Source organism: Tauraco erythrolophus, chromosome 12, assembly GCF_009769465.1.
Source record: "Tauraco erythrolophus isolate bTauEry1 chromosome 12, bTauEry1.pri, whole genome shotgun sequence".
Taxonomy (NCBI): domain Eukaryota; kingdom Metazoa; phylum Chordata; class Aves; order Musophagiformes; family Musophagidae; genus Tauraco; species Tauraco erythrolophus.
In genome coordinates, this window is record NC_141476.1 from 10,135,754 (window position 1) to 10,152,045 (window position 16,292).

The 16,292-nt window shown below is 34.7% G+C and overlaps 1 protein-coding gene across 3 annotated transcripts in view; it reads left to right on the forward strand.

Moving 5' to 3' along the window:
- Positions 1-1,348: 1,348 nt before the first annotated feature.
- Positions 1,349-16,292, forward strand: part of CFAP20DC (CFAP20 domain containing) — a 71,620-nt gene continuing 56,676 nt past the window's right edge. For all 3 annotated transcript variants that reach the window (XM_086618990.1, XM_009986347.2, XM_086618991.1), the window contains exons 1-4: positions 1,349-1,369; positions 2,222-2,311; positions 2,808-2,901; positions 4,735-4,807. In XM_086618990.1, coding sequence (XP_086475116.1) covers positions 1,349-1,369; positions 2,222-2,311; positions 2,808-2,901; positions 4,735-4,807 — 278 coding nt within the window. The remainder of the gene's footprint in view (positions 1,370-2,221; positions 2,312-2,807; positions 2,902-4,734; positions 4,808-16,292) is intronic.

The following is a 16,292-nucleotide window of genomic DNA, read 5'->3' on the forward strand; positions in this document are numbered from 1 at the left end:
ACTTAAAATAATTGTTGCTGATTAAAATAATTGTGGTTGAACATCAACAGATTTCATCATGTTTTCCTAAAAGAATGATGATTTACTTTTTATAACAGAATTCTGCTCTAATCCTGTAAATGTATACATTGTTTATGAGCTCATGCATATTGTCACTGAATTTGTAGTTCATTTACAGTCATAGATCTTTTTATAAAATTTTTTAAACTTTTTGTCACTTTGTGATTGTGACAGCTAAACTGTTCTTTATAAGAAGCTATACTTATGTTCTCCTGGTCAGCATACTGTTTTTATCTGTTAAAAAAAAGGCTTCAGGATTAAAAAAAAAAAAATCCAGTAATTAAAAAAAAAATTAATTCTTTAAGTAGTCTGTGCCTGAACTGAAGCAATGAACATAAACCAAGTGTATCAAATAAATGAGAGACAGTCTTGTGAAAGGATTTTTCTGTGAGTTGACAAACACTTTCAGTTTCCGCTGTGAGGGTGCACGTTGTCTCTTGTGACTGGTTCTACCCGTCTTTGGAGATTGATGACTACCCTTTATGTTCAGGGTCCCTTCGCTTTCCGTTGACTTCAGGTGAAATTGCAGACGCTCAGCATGATCAAAGAGGGATGGGGGAGGCTTCCAGTAGCAGTCTCTTCACTTTCTGCTGTTCTGATTTTCTAACTGCAGGCATCTCTTAATTCACATTGACTTTAGCAGCCCTCAAATAACTTAAGTGCTTGGTTTAAGTCTTAGACTAATCATCCTCAAAGAAGAATGCTGAATGTGAAAGAAGATAATTTGTCTCAGAAGTCTCTGCCAAATCTCTCTAGATGTAGTGGTTTCTATCGCAGCTGTTCCATATGTTTCTCTTTTTCTATATTGAATGTTAAGCTCCTCTTTAATGGAGTCTAATGTTTTTCAGTGGGCACTCAATAACAAAGAATAATAAAAAATATGTATTAATGATGATTTTCAAGCATTTTAAAGCATGAGAAAGCCTTCATTATTAAAAATAAGGGCAGAAGACAAAATTACTAGTTTTACTTGGAATATAAGGCAAGGCAGCCCCGAGTACTTGATGCATGAAGGGAAAATTTTCCAAGACAGCATCAATATTAATATTTTTTTGATCTTAATTGCTTTGTGGTAGCACTCTGATGCAGTTGATATACATTTTGTTCTCATGAAAATTATTTCATAATAGTATTCATATCTTTTAAAATATGGTTGGGATTTCAATATAGGATTTTTTCACGTCAAATCCCGTATAAAGTTCTTTGTTTGTTTGTTTTTCAGCGTAGTCTGTAAGTGTCTTTACTGATTGAGAAGCTGAAATTGTTTTTTGCCTGTGAAAGCTGGAAAATGTTCAAAAACCAGTATCAGGTAAAAGAGAAATAGTTTTATTTTTTTGTACTGTTTCATTTCACCTCTGAGAACTCAATTAAAAATGGCTTGTTCTGGGGGGCAAAAAGTCCAGATACTGAAATGTTTTGGAATGTTTCATTATTCAGTATTTTCATAGAAATGTTGTGAAATAGTGAGTAGCTGTTAGTGCTGTCAGGTCTAGGATGGACACCAACATAGTGTTACCACTGGCTTTTTGTCTAGAGTGCCTTCCCTGGGAAAGCAGGCCTAACTCTTAAGGTATAGTCAGAAAAGGGGGTTGGTTTATTCTCTTGGTCCAGCACAGGGTTGTGACAACACTAATGTCATCATTCACAAACCTCATTATCCCTTTTACTGTTTTCTGGCCTTCATTTTCACCACACTTTGCCTCCCTTTCTCTGCAACAGTGCTCTCCCAAGGCAGCATCCAATCTGCAACAATTTTTTAATTTTTTGTAGCAGTCTGTTTTAAAACTCACTTCATTTGGTGAGTTATAGAAATAAACCATACCTAAATATAAATTACTAATCTCCTGCGTGTTTTTAGAATTTTTACAATAATTTTGTTTTTTAGAGAATATTATAAATAAAATAATTAAAATATTACATGGTATTCCTTCAGATTTATGTTCTGATCCTCTAGTACAGCCAAATATTGACTAAATAGATTGCTATGTTACAGTAGTCTAGAAGATGTTATTAATATTCTGCTGTCTGACTGATCAGGAATACTGACTGTGGTAACAGCTTCATGTGAGGAGGGGTTGTTCTTAGGCACTCATCTTGACCATTGACGACTCTGTACTGAACATTTGGTGGGATGATATATCCTTAAACCACTTTATCATAGGGTGGCCCATTTGTGGAAGTATTCAGTGCTCAAGGCAAGAACCCAGGAGCAAAATGGAAGATTTTTGGTAATCCATCAGCTATATGGAAAGTAAGTTTTTAAAGAAACTTGTAAAACCTAGAGTATAAAACAGAAAATTGTGAATGAAGCTTAAAATTAGAAGGTAATGAGGGTTTTGACCTGACAGTGACATTGTCACTTGCAGTTCTGTCATTATGACAGACTAAATGACTACTTAAATTAGTTCTTTATGCCTGCTTGCAGACTAGATTGGTCACAGCACAATTTTACAGTTTAAATATTTAGAAAGTAATTTTGCCATTCTGATAACTAATGGATTGAGTTGGGCCCATTGGATCGTGAGCCCTTTTTCTCAGTATTCTTTGTTCATTAAACGTAATAGTAAAGGACATATTTCTATGGATTGTATTATTAGCATCGTATTTGAACTACTGTAATACTTAGTGCCATCTACCATTTGTGATTTAAGGAAAAAAAAGTAGCTTAGTGTGTTAGTAGCATGGTTGGTTGTGAGAAGAAGAATTCTATCAAGATGCTTATGTTTGTTTATTGTTCCTTTTTATAGAAATATGATAAAGAAGTAAAAGGCTTTGTTTTTGTGCTTGAAGGAAACAGTCAAATCAACAAAATGCAGCTACCAAAGGCAACTAGACAAACTTGTAAGTATCAAAGAATTAAACATCTGTGATGTTGTTCTGATTATTAAATCAGTCTTATATTGGAATGTTAAACTTACATTATTCTCCCTTACTTTGGGCGTAATTCAGCGAAAGCAAAGTGCTTTTTCACTAACTTTTTAGCAGGTCAGTCACAAGTGAGCGAAAGGTCTAGAAATGCTGTATTAAAGTGCTGTAGGGAAGATCCTTGTCGATACGTGTTGTCTTAATGCTGCCAGGTTGCCTTCTGTACCAGATCCTGTTACAGACTGATGCCTGGCAAATAGCTTCTGACTCCATTCAGCACTTAAAGTCAACGTATTTTTACTTTTATGTATGAAATAAGCACTATGAGTACAAAGAAGCTGTACCCAAATTTCAGCTGCATTTATGTAATCAGTCTTTGACGGGTAGTGTGGAGTATTTCCCCAGGTTGTCTATTACTTGCACCAGAATAAGCCCGAATCAAAGCAGTCTACGTTTCTCAGGGCATACAGCAATCAGTGTAATTTATGCCTTAAACTCCACTGCAGGGTTTTGTACCTCATAAGGCTTGTAGTAATGAAGCGAGCTGGTTTAGAATTAACTACTCACTTTTGGAGAAAAATTGAGATGGTGATTTTAGTCAAATGAAACAGGACTTTTCCAGAGTACTTCCTGTGCAGGTTATATAATTACAAATTATTTTTTCCAAACAAACACAAAAAATAAATAAGAAAATCTATAGTCTGGTCATGCACTAAGGCCTTGAAAATTATTCTGATTTTTATAAGAGAAATTCACTATTATCTTCAGTATAATAATATTGGTCTAATATCTCTTTCTGAGAAATCCAACTTTTAACTTGTTTATTGCCAGTGTTGCAATAAACTATTACAGTCTAAAATGAGGATTGAGAATTAGTGTTGTGGATTATCACTGCGAAGAATAGTTTGGATTTAAATCTACTTTAGCTAGTGCTGCAGTACTACAGTCAAATTTCCATCTGTTACCATTCTGTCTCCCTCTGTGTACCTCAAGTATTTCATTTATGTCAAGTATACAATCTCCCAGTTCTACTGTAATCTTTGAATACTCTTCTAAAGTAAAAGATGTTATATGTACAAATATAATTTGAAATTTTAAAATATCATTTGACCCACAAAAGTAGGAAGTTCTGAATTAGCATTCTTTGGAAGAGGAGCTAATATCGCTGTTGAGTCTTGTTAAGTTAATGAAGAGCAGCCCCTACCCTCACAGATGGAATAACTAAGAAAACATACGGTTGAATTCAGACAACTTTGTACTGTTTTCCCTTGATAGGGAACTACCTGAATCCTGGAAGATTTCTTCTGTTTGTTTCCCCAGTTAAGCTCCTTTTCTGTTCCTAAAATCAGAAGCGTCCACTGAACATTGTTGTCATGATCTGGGTTGCGTTTTTACCCAAGGGTTTTTGAAGTTTTTTAATAAGGTGTACATTGTCACAAACGTGTGAGCAAGTTTCATATGACTGTAAGATTATCTTGATAGGGAAGTATTACTTTATTTTATAATTTCTGTGGGATAGTTGATGTCTACATGCTCTTACAACACAATGTAGAATTGTTAGTAAAAAAAAGTTTCCTTTTATTTTCATGAGAATTCCACCGAAGCCACAGATGGGACTTTTAAAACAACACTTTTATTGCAGTTTGAATTGGTTTTGTTCACTTTTTTCTCGTGTTCATATGCTGTGTGAAACTTGGGAAATAGTGTTGCAGGGGAATAGCTGTATGGTACAAAATTGCAATGCTTGATGGTGAGATGTGCATCTGCACACCCACAGCACATGTATTTAATGTTTTTTCCTGTTTCTAGTGGGACTGATCCAGCAGTTTCTGACACTTCAGATTTTTGTGCCATTGGGACAAGACTTCTCCACTGAGTTACTGTAAGATGCATAAAATTTCTCTGAATACTTAACATAAAGTGAATGCCTGATTGCAGCCACAATTATGGTGGCAGATTTTGCATTAAAGCATGGTGACTGATCAAGTCAGTAAGAAGTGATTAAGCTAATGAGATCATTGTTTCTTAGATGTTTTAAGTACTGACATTCCTTTGAAGACAGAACAAACTCTAAAAATCATGAACGAAGATGGTGAAAAATATGAATAAATGGGACATGAATTTATCAAACATATGAAAATACTGGCTCATGAGGATCTCCTGAAAGTTCATAAGAGATTTATAAATAAGTATTCCAGGGCCCTTTGTTTCAGGGCAAAAAGAAATACAGATTCTAACAATTGGGAGAGTAAAAAACAACCAAACAAATGGTAAAAAGCTAGAACAACAAATAGAGTGCTCAACTGGTATAATTATTTCCATACTATAAGAAGAGAGATACAGCTGAAACAGACTTTTTTCATTAGTTCAATGCGGGATGATTTGATACAGTTTTAAACTTGGGCAATTGTCAGTCTTTGGAGAACATTTTCCCCCTAGTGGCACCGGCTGTTTATAACCAGCACAACCCACTCAGCTTTGTAGCCAGTAGAACACCGAAGATTTGGATTAACAAAAATACTATGCCATTAGAAACTCTGCAAGAAAAGATGAGTTGAATAATAAGCAATTAAACTGAACAGAGTTAATAGGGAAATTTATTTTTGTTTGCCTTTCTGTAACTTGGCATTCATCTGTACCCATAATTGTCAGGGTTTTTTTGATTGTCTGAAGTCTCTTGTGCTTGGAGTAAGAGGAAACAACTCTTGTAGGTTTAAGTCAAAGAGGACAAAATGAGATGCTGAGAAAATATCATTCCAGTTATACTTTAGTAGAGATACAGTGCTCATTGTAATGTGAATAATCTATTTCATGAAATTAGGATGGTGTGCTATTTTATGATGCTAGGTTATTCTGTTATCTTCTGTGCCTTCATGTAAGTAGAGTCATCTTGGAATATTTTGTTATTTTAACAAAGAATACAGTAGTGTGAATTGAGTCATATTTATTAAAATTCCTCAGTGGATTTATAACAATCCTTGAAAGTATTTTAGTCTTGGTGGTTTGTAAATTAGTGGGCATTTATGATCTACACCATGTTGGTAACATTATGCATGGAATTAACATTCCATGTTGATTTCTAACATGATTTTGAAATCTGAGCATTGAGAAAATCTTCAAAGGATAAATTATATTATTTAGCACAGATGTTCACTAGAGAATATTTTTGCTTCTCCGTGGAGCATGGAAATTTAGGAGAGAACACTGCGCTCAAAGGACTTGTTTTAAAGACAGCTTTGACTCTATGCGTCAAGATCTTGATACAGAAAATACTAACAGTTTAGTGATTTAAAGTGAGAAACTGTTGGCAGAAAAGCTGGTAATTGTTGAATAGACCAGAACACTGCAGGTTTTCAAGCACCTTCCCTTTGTCTTTAATTTCTCTTCCTACCACAGCCTTTGTACATTTTCTGTTACGTTTTGCTTTCACGGTAGTACTCTTTATTTCTTACCTTAATATCTAAGCAAAAAATTATTCAAAATGAGGTATCTCTAACATAAGCACACATTACTTTAAAGCTACCTTTTTTTTCTCCTGCAATACAAAGAGCTGCTTTGTGTGTCAAATCACACTGACTTTTCTGCTCTTTGATTAATTTCCTTAGTGTAGTTCTGGTTACACTTTCTGCTCCTTTGGTTTTAATTGCTGCATTACTTCTAAAAGTGTGTAACAAACATGCAGTAAACAGAAACCAAGTACATCGATTTGCTTCTCTTAGGCATTCTGTAGACAGATGGCAGAAACTTAGTGACAGGTAGAGGAATTTAGATTTTCTATAGTTTCATATTGAGTTTGGTTCTTTTGAGCACTTGCCACTAATCTATACCTCTTAAGAACCTCTTCTTCACTTTTCATCTACACATTTTATTTTTTCATCACTTGCTTTTTTTTTTTTGATAACTGAGAGCTCTACTTTTCTACTGCCTCTCCTACCTTTCTTTGCCCCTTCTCTTTCCAACTCATATCTAAACTTCATGTTTTCTTCACCTTTTCTCACCACTTCCAGTTCCCACCATTACTGTGTTCCTCTTATAACATATATTTTTACTTCTATAATATTCTTATGTATTTCATAAAGACGTGTATTTTGTATTTGCTATATATAGTTTAAGTAAACATATACTATTTTACTGTATTTACTATATTTAAATAGTCATACCTGTTATTTTTCACTTTCTTTTTCTCTTTTCATCAACTTTATTGATTCTAAATCAATATTATCAGAGAGCTTGATACAAACCCTCATTCTCTCTCCTTCTCTTATGTGCAGTGGTTTCAGTGTTTATGTGGATTAAATAATCTCACTTTATACATTTCCATATACTTTTACCAAAATAATAAATGCTTAATTCAGTGTAACTGTTTCATTACTTAATTACTTATGTTATAATCAAATCATGCTTATTCTGATAATTACGTAAATTCATCAATGCATTCAAAGTACTCGGAGCTACTTAAAGGTGTATATGCTTAAAAAGTACAGTCTCATTAGTTCCCCACTTAGCACAACTGTATGCAGAAGTTAATGAAGCTTCTTTAAAAATAAGTTTAGTACTAAGTTTTGTATTAGAAAACAAGTGTAACTTATTGCTGTACCTATAAACTCCTTCAAGACCTGCAAAATAGTGTATTTTATCCTAGCAGACTCATAATAATCCAATAAATAATGAAGAGAAGTCCTTCTTGCTTCACGACTGCCATTCAGATCTTTTCATTTCAGACATTTTGAAAGGAATCTCTTGCTTGTTTGTGGACAGAATAGTGATTGTGCTATTGTTTCCTGGAGTTTAATGTTCAAAGATGGTTTCTTACATAATCTGACTGTTTACTACTGAATCTTTGAGTAGCTTCAAGTGAAAATTGATAGCATACCAAGCCATCAAATTTACTTTATGCAAAAAACACTTTGGCAAGTTTTGTAATAGCTGCACATGATGCTTTATGGTACATTTCTTCCTCTCTCATTCTGTATAGAGAAGGAAATATGAATTTAGTTTGACCCCCATCCTCTCTTTTGCATTCTGTTCAGTGATTGATCTGATCAGCAAACAAGAATTTCTTCAAGGCCATCCATCACTGCTGGCATCAGCTGAGCTAAACCTTCTAACTTACTGCTATCAACCAGTCATGCGAGATTCCTGTCATAAATACTGAATGTGCAAACAACTGTTTAAATTAACTGTTTTGCCTTTTCTTGGGAAGAAATTTAAGTGGAATTTTAGATACTTTATTAGGTAGCATGAATTAGATGAGTATCACCACATTAACAATCAATGTATTCATGTGCCTAAAAAATGTGTAAAATAGATTGTGGATGAAAAATTTGCTGAAGCATAATAAAATCACAACTAATGTAGAGAGCATGTAATTTATGAAGCCTTTTTGAAGCAAATAATAGCAAAGCTATTAGTAATGCTGAATATAGCCATCTGTTGTAAATATAGTAGCCAGTTATTAAATCTTCACTATTATGGATTTTGCTACCTTTCTGAAAAAGCAAAAGTAATTCAATGTTAGAAAAAATATTTGCGTAAAAGAAAACAGCATCTGGCTTGTGTTGGCATTCTTGGTTTAATTCCCAATACATGGTCGTGTGCAGGTGCTAGCACTTCTGCTTGGCATTTTGACAAGCACACAAACATTCGTTCTTCTCAAAATACTGTAATGCCAGTCATTGTCATACTTTATTTCTGATATGTTTATTTTCAATGTTAAGTATCCCATGAAATTAGTACATCATGTTATTATAAGTTTTACAGGAAGTGAGTAGAGCTGTTGATTTGAGAAAAATGCACCTTCAAATTGTACCATAGCATCCAAAAAAAGTGATAGAGTGGTCTGAGGTATGAACAAGGATCAGAAAGTCTGTTTCTGGTTATGTACTGAAATATTATGTGGTCTCGTATGAGTCCCTGTAGGTTGCTCAGCCTTTTTCCCTTTAGTCTTCCCATAAAAGTTATGGGAGTAATATGTATAAATTTATTTTGAAAATGTGTTATAAAGAGTTAACTAACTTATTTTTGTATGATACTTTTAAATATATTAAGTAAATATAGGAATTATGGTGAATTTTAAAATCTGGTGGTTGGTCAAGTACATTTTCATTGCTATGCAGGCTAGTGTGTGCTGATAGTATAGATTCAATATTTGATGTATTATCCTATCTCTGAATAGAGGCCAGTTTAAGGAGATAGCGTTTTTGATGCAAAAAATAAGTTTCCCAGTTCTACATTTAGGCATCCAGACAGGACAGAAGATAATAACTACAAAATGTGTTCAAACTAATACGTAAAGTGATCCAAAAATGTTAGTGGCAGAACCAGGTATGGTACTTACTGATCCATTGCTGCAGCTCTTAAGTCATCTTGTCTATCTCAATGATACTGTATTCTAAGACAAAACTTTTTGAAACCCGAATTTGATATTACTCTGTGCTTGTTACAAATATGAGCTTTGATAGAAATAGTTCGGGTGCAGAACTGTGTTATGATGGAAGGAAAGTGATCTTGTCCAGATAGTAATAAAAATATCCTGATTATAGATTAATTCCCATTATAGTACTACTTCATTCTGGTAGCAGCTTGGAAGAAGTAGAAGTGAAATTTGCCAGTGATACCAAAAAAAAGAAAACTGTCCAGCTGGTAAGCAGATGTACAAAATTATCCCACTTTGGCAAGAAAGATAAACTCACCTGAAAGTTTTTGATACTTATTTCTCTTCAGGAATATGCTGGTGCATGAGATTATTCCTCCCCATGTACAGGACTGAGTCTCTAGTTTAAATCTAGTTTGTTTTTTTTTTTTCTCACTTGTTGAAATTCAACAGATTTAAGGCAGATGCTTGCTCTTTGGTCACGTGTGGGTTTTGCTAGGGAGAAGAATTTCAGAAAGCTTGGAAATGATCACACACAGTTCGTAGGTACTAGCTTTTGAAAATCTGGCATTTTCTTAACTCTCTTTGAATGACATCTCAGAACTAGCATAGCCTGGAACCACAGTTGTAACTTATTTTCACTCTGTGAAGAGTGATGGCTTTGATCGTACATAGAAACTTAGTAGGTCTATAACTCAGAGATGCTCTTGATTTATTGAATGAAGGTGAACTCTGTGGAGTTTCAAGCTCTGGAACATACCTGATAAGGTTTAAGAAGTTTTCTGGCAAAGTTTAGCTAGTTATGTAGAGAGGAATCTGCAGGGGGAAAGGGCTTCAAGTGTCATAGAATCATAGAATGGTTTGGGTTGGAAGGGACCTCAAAGATCATCTAGTTCCAACTCCCCTTCCTTGGGCAGGGAAACCCTCCACTACACCAGGTTGCCCAAAGCCTTATCCAGCCTGGCCTTGAACACTTCTGGGGTTGGGGCATCAACAACTTCTCTGGGCAACCTGTTCCAGTGCCTCACCACCTTGAGAGTGAAGAATTTCTTCCTTATATCCAATCTAAATCTCCCCTCTTTCAGTTTAAAGCCGTTGCCCCTTGTCTTATCACTACATGCGCTTGTAAAAAGTCCCTCTCCAGCTTTCCTGTAGGCCCACTTTAGGTACTGGAAGGCTGCAATAAGATCACCCCGGAGCCTTCTCTTCTCCAGGCTGAACAGCCCCAACTCTCTCAGCCTGTCTTCATAGGATAGGTGCTTCAGCCCTCAGATCATCTTCGTGGCCTCCTCTGGACTCGCTCCAGCAGCTCCATGTCCTTTTTGTGTTGGGAACTCCAGAGCTGAATGCAGTATTCTAGGTGGGGTCTCATGAGAGCAGAGAGAGGGGCAGAATCACCTCCCTTGACCTGCTGGCCACGATCCTTTTGATGCAGCCCAGGATACAGCTGACTTTCTGGGCTGCAAGCGCACATATTCCTAAAGTCCGTATTCCTGAAGCAGTTGTACATGCTGATAAGAAATTTTATTGCAAGGCTTGTGACCAGCGCAGTAGAATATAGATTGTTGTACTGTATTTCCCTTTTTCAAACACTTGTTTCTGTAAATACAAGTTTATTACTTTCAGATTTTTAATAACCAAAACATACTACGTTTTACATGCATAGCTAACTTATTCACAGACACCATAATAGCTTGATTTTATGTGAATTACATGCTATTGTAATTAGTCATCATTTTAGCTTTGCTGACAGAGATATGATGAATTATTCATGTCAGTCTAAAAGACGCAGGTACTTTTTCCCCCTAGTCAGGATAAATCTGTTACTCTTATTCTGCAAATATTTCTAATTTCTAGCACTTGGTGACTTCCATTACTTCTACAGCTGTAAAACTGTTCAAAATCTTATAGCAATAAAATTATTGCTAGCTCAATTAATCAGTATAAAACATTAGGCATGGAGAAAGAATTTTTCCACTGTTGATCTTCTGCTCTAGAGCTTACACACATCCATGTTTACTTTCTGCTTGTTGAAAGAATCTTTTTTCCTTGGCCCTGAAACCTCCTTAGATATATATATATTTGCTCTTTTTCCTCCATGATGATCAAGATCTCTAACTACTACCTAAATTTTTTTTTTTCTCTGAGTGCCCCTTAACAGTTCAATTACCAGTTCATCCTTCTCAGTACGTCTTTAGAGCAACTGGATTTTCATGAAAGTGTTCTTTTCTCTGCCTTCTTGAGTCTATAGGTGTGAGTACCGTTTGAGGAGTAGTGGTGAGTCTTTCTTTTCCAGCAGTAGTTGAATGTGTTCCCTCTATGTGCACAGTGTGAATCAGTTCTGTTTCTGAAAGGTATCAGTCAAGGAATTTCTGATTTTTAGTGTTGGTTGAACAGATGTAGATGTGTACCAAATTTTTTTTTATCTGAGGAGTTGAATATGTGCTTCATGCAGAACTTCTTCAGATATTTAAACTCTTCCTTTGCAGAAGGCTCTTTTGTTGGATTATTTTTTTCCTCGGGTATTTTGTAGCTGTAAACAAGAATATTCTCAAGATGGTAATTGCTTGTTTCTTCAGTTATCGAAGGTCAGTTTCTCATATTTTTGTAAGGAAAAAGAAGCCTTCTGTTAAAAGCTATAGGTTCAAAATCTGTCAATGGACACGTTTACCAAGGTGAGAAAGAAAAATGACGATGGTGGGGCTGAATAAACATCCTGAATCACTGAGGAGATTGCTCACACCTGGAGATCCAGATGGCTAAAAAGCTAAATGTTGTCATCTTCAGTTATTTTGATGATAATCTCTTTTATAGTATTTTGTGAGAAAGTTTGGGTTAAAATAAAACCCATCATATCCTGCTAGAGTTAAAACAGAGAAGACTGGCATGATATCTAATTCTGCCCAATACATAAACTCTTATATTCTGAATAGCCTACAGAGATTGTGAGCTGCTTGAAGGAAAACAAGAGAAGTTTTGATTTCTCAACTGTGTAGGTAGAGAAGAGATCATACTTCTCTGAATGTTATTACGAGGCTTGTCTTTTCAAACTCCAGTGGCAAATCAAAGCTTGAGCTTTCTGCCAAGTTAATGCTTCAATAAGACATAGTAAAAAATAAGAAAGTATGTTAATTAGAATATCCTGTAGCTGTAATTACATTGAGGGCTTAAGGAGACTGTCAATGTGGTATGAAAATCTACTTGAATCAACCCTTTAGAGTATCCTTTTGATGGTTTGGAAGCCAGGATAGTTACTATTTGCTTTAATCTGACTGTTCAAAGATATCTAAATAGATCTCATATTGTCTCTTTAGAATAGATAAATTCATGGAAAGAAAAACAAAGTGGAAAGAATAACAGCCAATAAACTAAAGAAAAGAGCCAAGAGAATTAGTTGCAGGCATAAATAACTGCATTATAAGGGTAATTTGTTTAGATTTTTGAAAAGTAGGTACTAAACTTTCCACATATTAATACTCATTAGAGTACTTTGCTCTGAACAAGTTAAAAACTATTTTTTAGAATTACAGTTTTCTAAATGATTTGGTATAGTTAGCCATGCTTCAGAGGAACATACCACTATGCTTTAAAATAGAATTTACTAAATACTTGAAAATAAGAGGAAGATGAGCTCATTTCAAAATGAAGGATGTCAAAATACAGATAGAAGTTTCTAGAATATGTTATTAATATTGATGACCACTTCCAGAATGATTTTTGAAACGTGAAGTTCTAAAAGTAATGAAATACTCAACAAATTATTCTTGATCAGAGAAAATAGCAGGTCATTCTTTCAGTTGATCAATTGATTGAAAATATGTCGATATCTTCTAGGGAGAGGTCAGGAATCACCAATTCTTCATCATTGTTTATATTTGGAGAGTTTTTCTATTCTAGCAACCAGATTTGATGATTCTCTTTTTGTGCCTTCCATATGTATTACTGCCTTTTTATGGATACTGTTTAAAGGGACTTTGGTGTGATTTTTCCTTAATTCTTTCCAGAAAAACACTATCAACACAAAATTCCAGTATATAAAAATAAAAGCTGGTTCCTCACAACTTGTTCTCTAGATCTAGGTGGCACATCAATCTTCCTGATCTTTTATTTTGTAGAGATTTGATTGATTTTCAACTATAACTAAGTCTATTTTTATGAAGGCAGAATACAGTGCTCTGGATTTCAGATGATCAGGCAGCCAGTGCAATAACGTAGTATCTCCTATGAGACCAATTTACAAGTAGCACATAAAATAAAGTATATGTGAAGTACAGACTGCTCATGAATAAGGAGACTTAAAAATCTGTAAGCATGGCAAATCAGCTGACCATTGCTATTCCTTTGTTTTTCTCTCTTTAAAACAGAGATGATGATACTATCTAGTGTTCCTGAAGCACATTGTGTGCAGAGAATGGCACTACAATTGCTAAGTACTAGTATACTAATAGTTACGCTTTAACAGAGGATTCTATCTGCATTTTGACTAGGATACAGAGAGATTTCCATTAATAAATTGTATGGGAGTTGCTCTTTGCTTAGCAACATCAGTGAAATACCTGCTTTCATGTTTGGTAAACTTCCGGTTTAAGTCATTTATAAGGAGAAAAACACTTTCATTTTAAGAACAAGAGAGGTTGATAAATGAAGCATCCTGTCAACAGTCCAGCATCATTTTTTCTAAGTTCATTTTAAGCCTTGAATTGAACATTAACAAATGATTATAAATTATTATACATACAGAAGCAAAGTGAATAGGTAATCTGAGAAGATGAGTTTATCTGTACTCGTAGGTAGTTGCTACCATTTACTTGCAATCTCACTATAGTTACCATTGTGAGGAGAATAGTCAATCAAAGTTGAAGATATAAAATAAAATTGAAAATTGAATTGGAAGGTAATTTTACTTTCAAATGGTTTGCAAATGTAGATGTTAAGTGTGAAATGAATGCAGTTAATGACCATAGCTGAGAGAGTTATGCACCTGCTGATCACAGGAATATTATTATAAATGAGGTTGATTTTCCTGTTGACTACCTCATTTTTCTCAACATGGTCTCATTACTTTTCTATCACATGTCTGACCCTTAGATATAAATACTCAAGCACAGACATAATAAAAATACATTAACTCCTATATAGATTTTTTAATGCATCTTTGAAAATCAAGATGTGTGCTGCAGACATTTCTTGTGTTTGTAGGTTTAGTATAGGTTGTGCTTTTTGATAACAGAAAAGAAAAAAAAAAAATTTGAGTTTCACTACAAGTACTCTTGAGTCATTTTGCAAGTGAGAATTCTAATGTTCTAACTCCCATTGTCTGAATTATTTCAGAAGAGTTTCATCAGACCCTTGTTTTACAAGAAGCAATCTAACTGGAAAGTCTCAAAATTACACCTACTCTCATAATTATATTTCTTCTATTAGGAAATAAATTATTTTACAGAATTTTAAGACCATCTTCTTTCTCCAATTTTGCCTGTTCTTCAAATGTTTCACCTACTTTTGCCTGTAGAATATAAATATTTTATTGTTTTAAATTTATTTACTGAAATAAATTTTAAACTTCTTTAGATGTCATTTTAACTATATATCTAGGGTTTACTGCTTCTTTACAGCATACATTCCATCACAAAAACCATCTTATTTCAGACTTATATGCCAGTCTGATATAAATATGTGTATTTTTATCTAAATGAACATATTTATTATTGCACTTTGGAATGTAACTGAGCTGTACATTTACTAATGGCCTTTTTATTGCTAAGGTACCTAATATTTTTCAGGAGGAGGAAAGATAAAAGTGTTCATATGAAAATAAAAAAATGTAAACATATTGAACTAAAATTATAAAGTGAACTATAGTTCTTGATGCCAGTTGTTTGGAGATATGCATGAGTTAAGTCTAGTCTCCTACTGCTTTGTCATAGCATCATTTAAAGCAACATTCTCCATTGAGAATTACACCATTTGAGTTTCAGCAGAAATATATTTTTGTGTTTCAGCACTCAGGTTACTGCAACTGCCTGGCCCAGCTCTACATGTAATCAGGAGATCTAGAGGAGTTTCAAGCAACTACTACTCAATTCTTTTAAGTTCTTTGGTGCCTCAATTTCTTAGCACTTCTGAACGTTGAGATTTAGAACAGAGTGTAGAGTTCCTGAGGAGGAGGAAAAACAAACCCAAAAAAACCCAAACCCAAAACAACACCCCTACATCCATAGGTTTTTCATCAAAGGGTGTATGAGAAGCAAAGTGATGGATGGAACTAAGCCTCGAGCTGGGGCAGAGGCTTAGCTATGTGGCCAACTTGCTGATCATCTTAGGTGAATTATTTCACATCTTGCTCACATTTCTTCGAAAGTAAGATCAAGCCCAGAATGCTAGCATTGTAAGACCCTTTGAGGTCTTCTGATTAAATGACTTTTCAAGGACTTGATGGTATTATTCATCCATCCATAAATATGTGTGCAGCTAATTCTGAAATCTGCTATGTCAAACGGTAGCAGTTGTGAGGATATAATCTTCCTCTGGCACAGTAGTGAAGTTTCTGTCCTTGAAGTACATGTGATTTATGAGAGCAACTCTGAGTCTTTCAAAATGAAACAGCTGGTAGACTCTTCTACTTTGTTTTGATTTGCCCACCCATGTTAGGAGGGTGAAGAGATTAAAGATCAGATTGCCTGCAAGGGAGAGGAAAGAATCAATAAGTTCTGGAAAGCTGATGGACTTTGTTTGCTTTGCATGATGGTCTTAACTATGGGGAAACAAGAAGGTGCTTATGTGTTTCTGTCACCTGTACTAGCAGAATATTTTGACTTTTATGTACTTGCAGTATATTTTGTACTGTCCTTGGTCGAAGTCTCGAACTGCCAAAAATAGGTGAAGTATGTAACTTGCTCCAGAGTTAATGCCCTCCTAAGTTGACCTAAAGAAACCTAAGAACATTTCAAGGTGTTTATCTGCAAATTTTGGGTGACAACATTTTTAGTTAAGC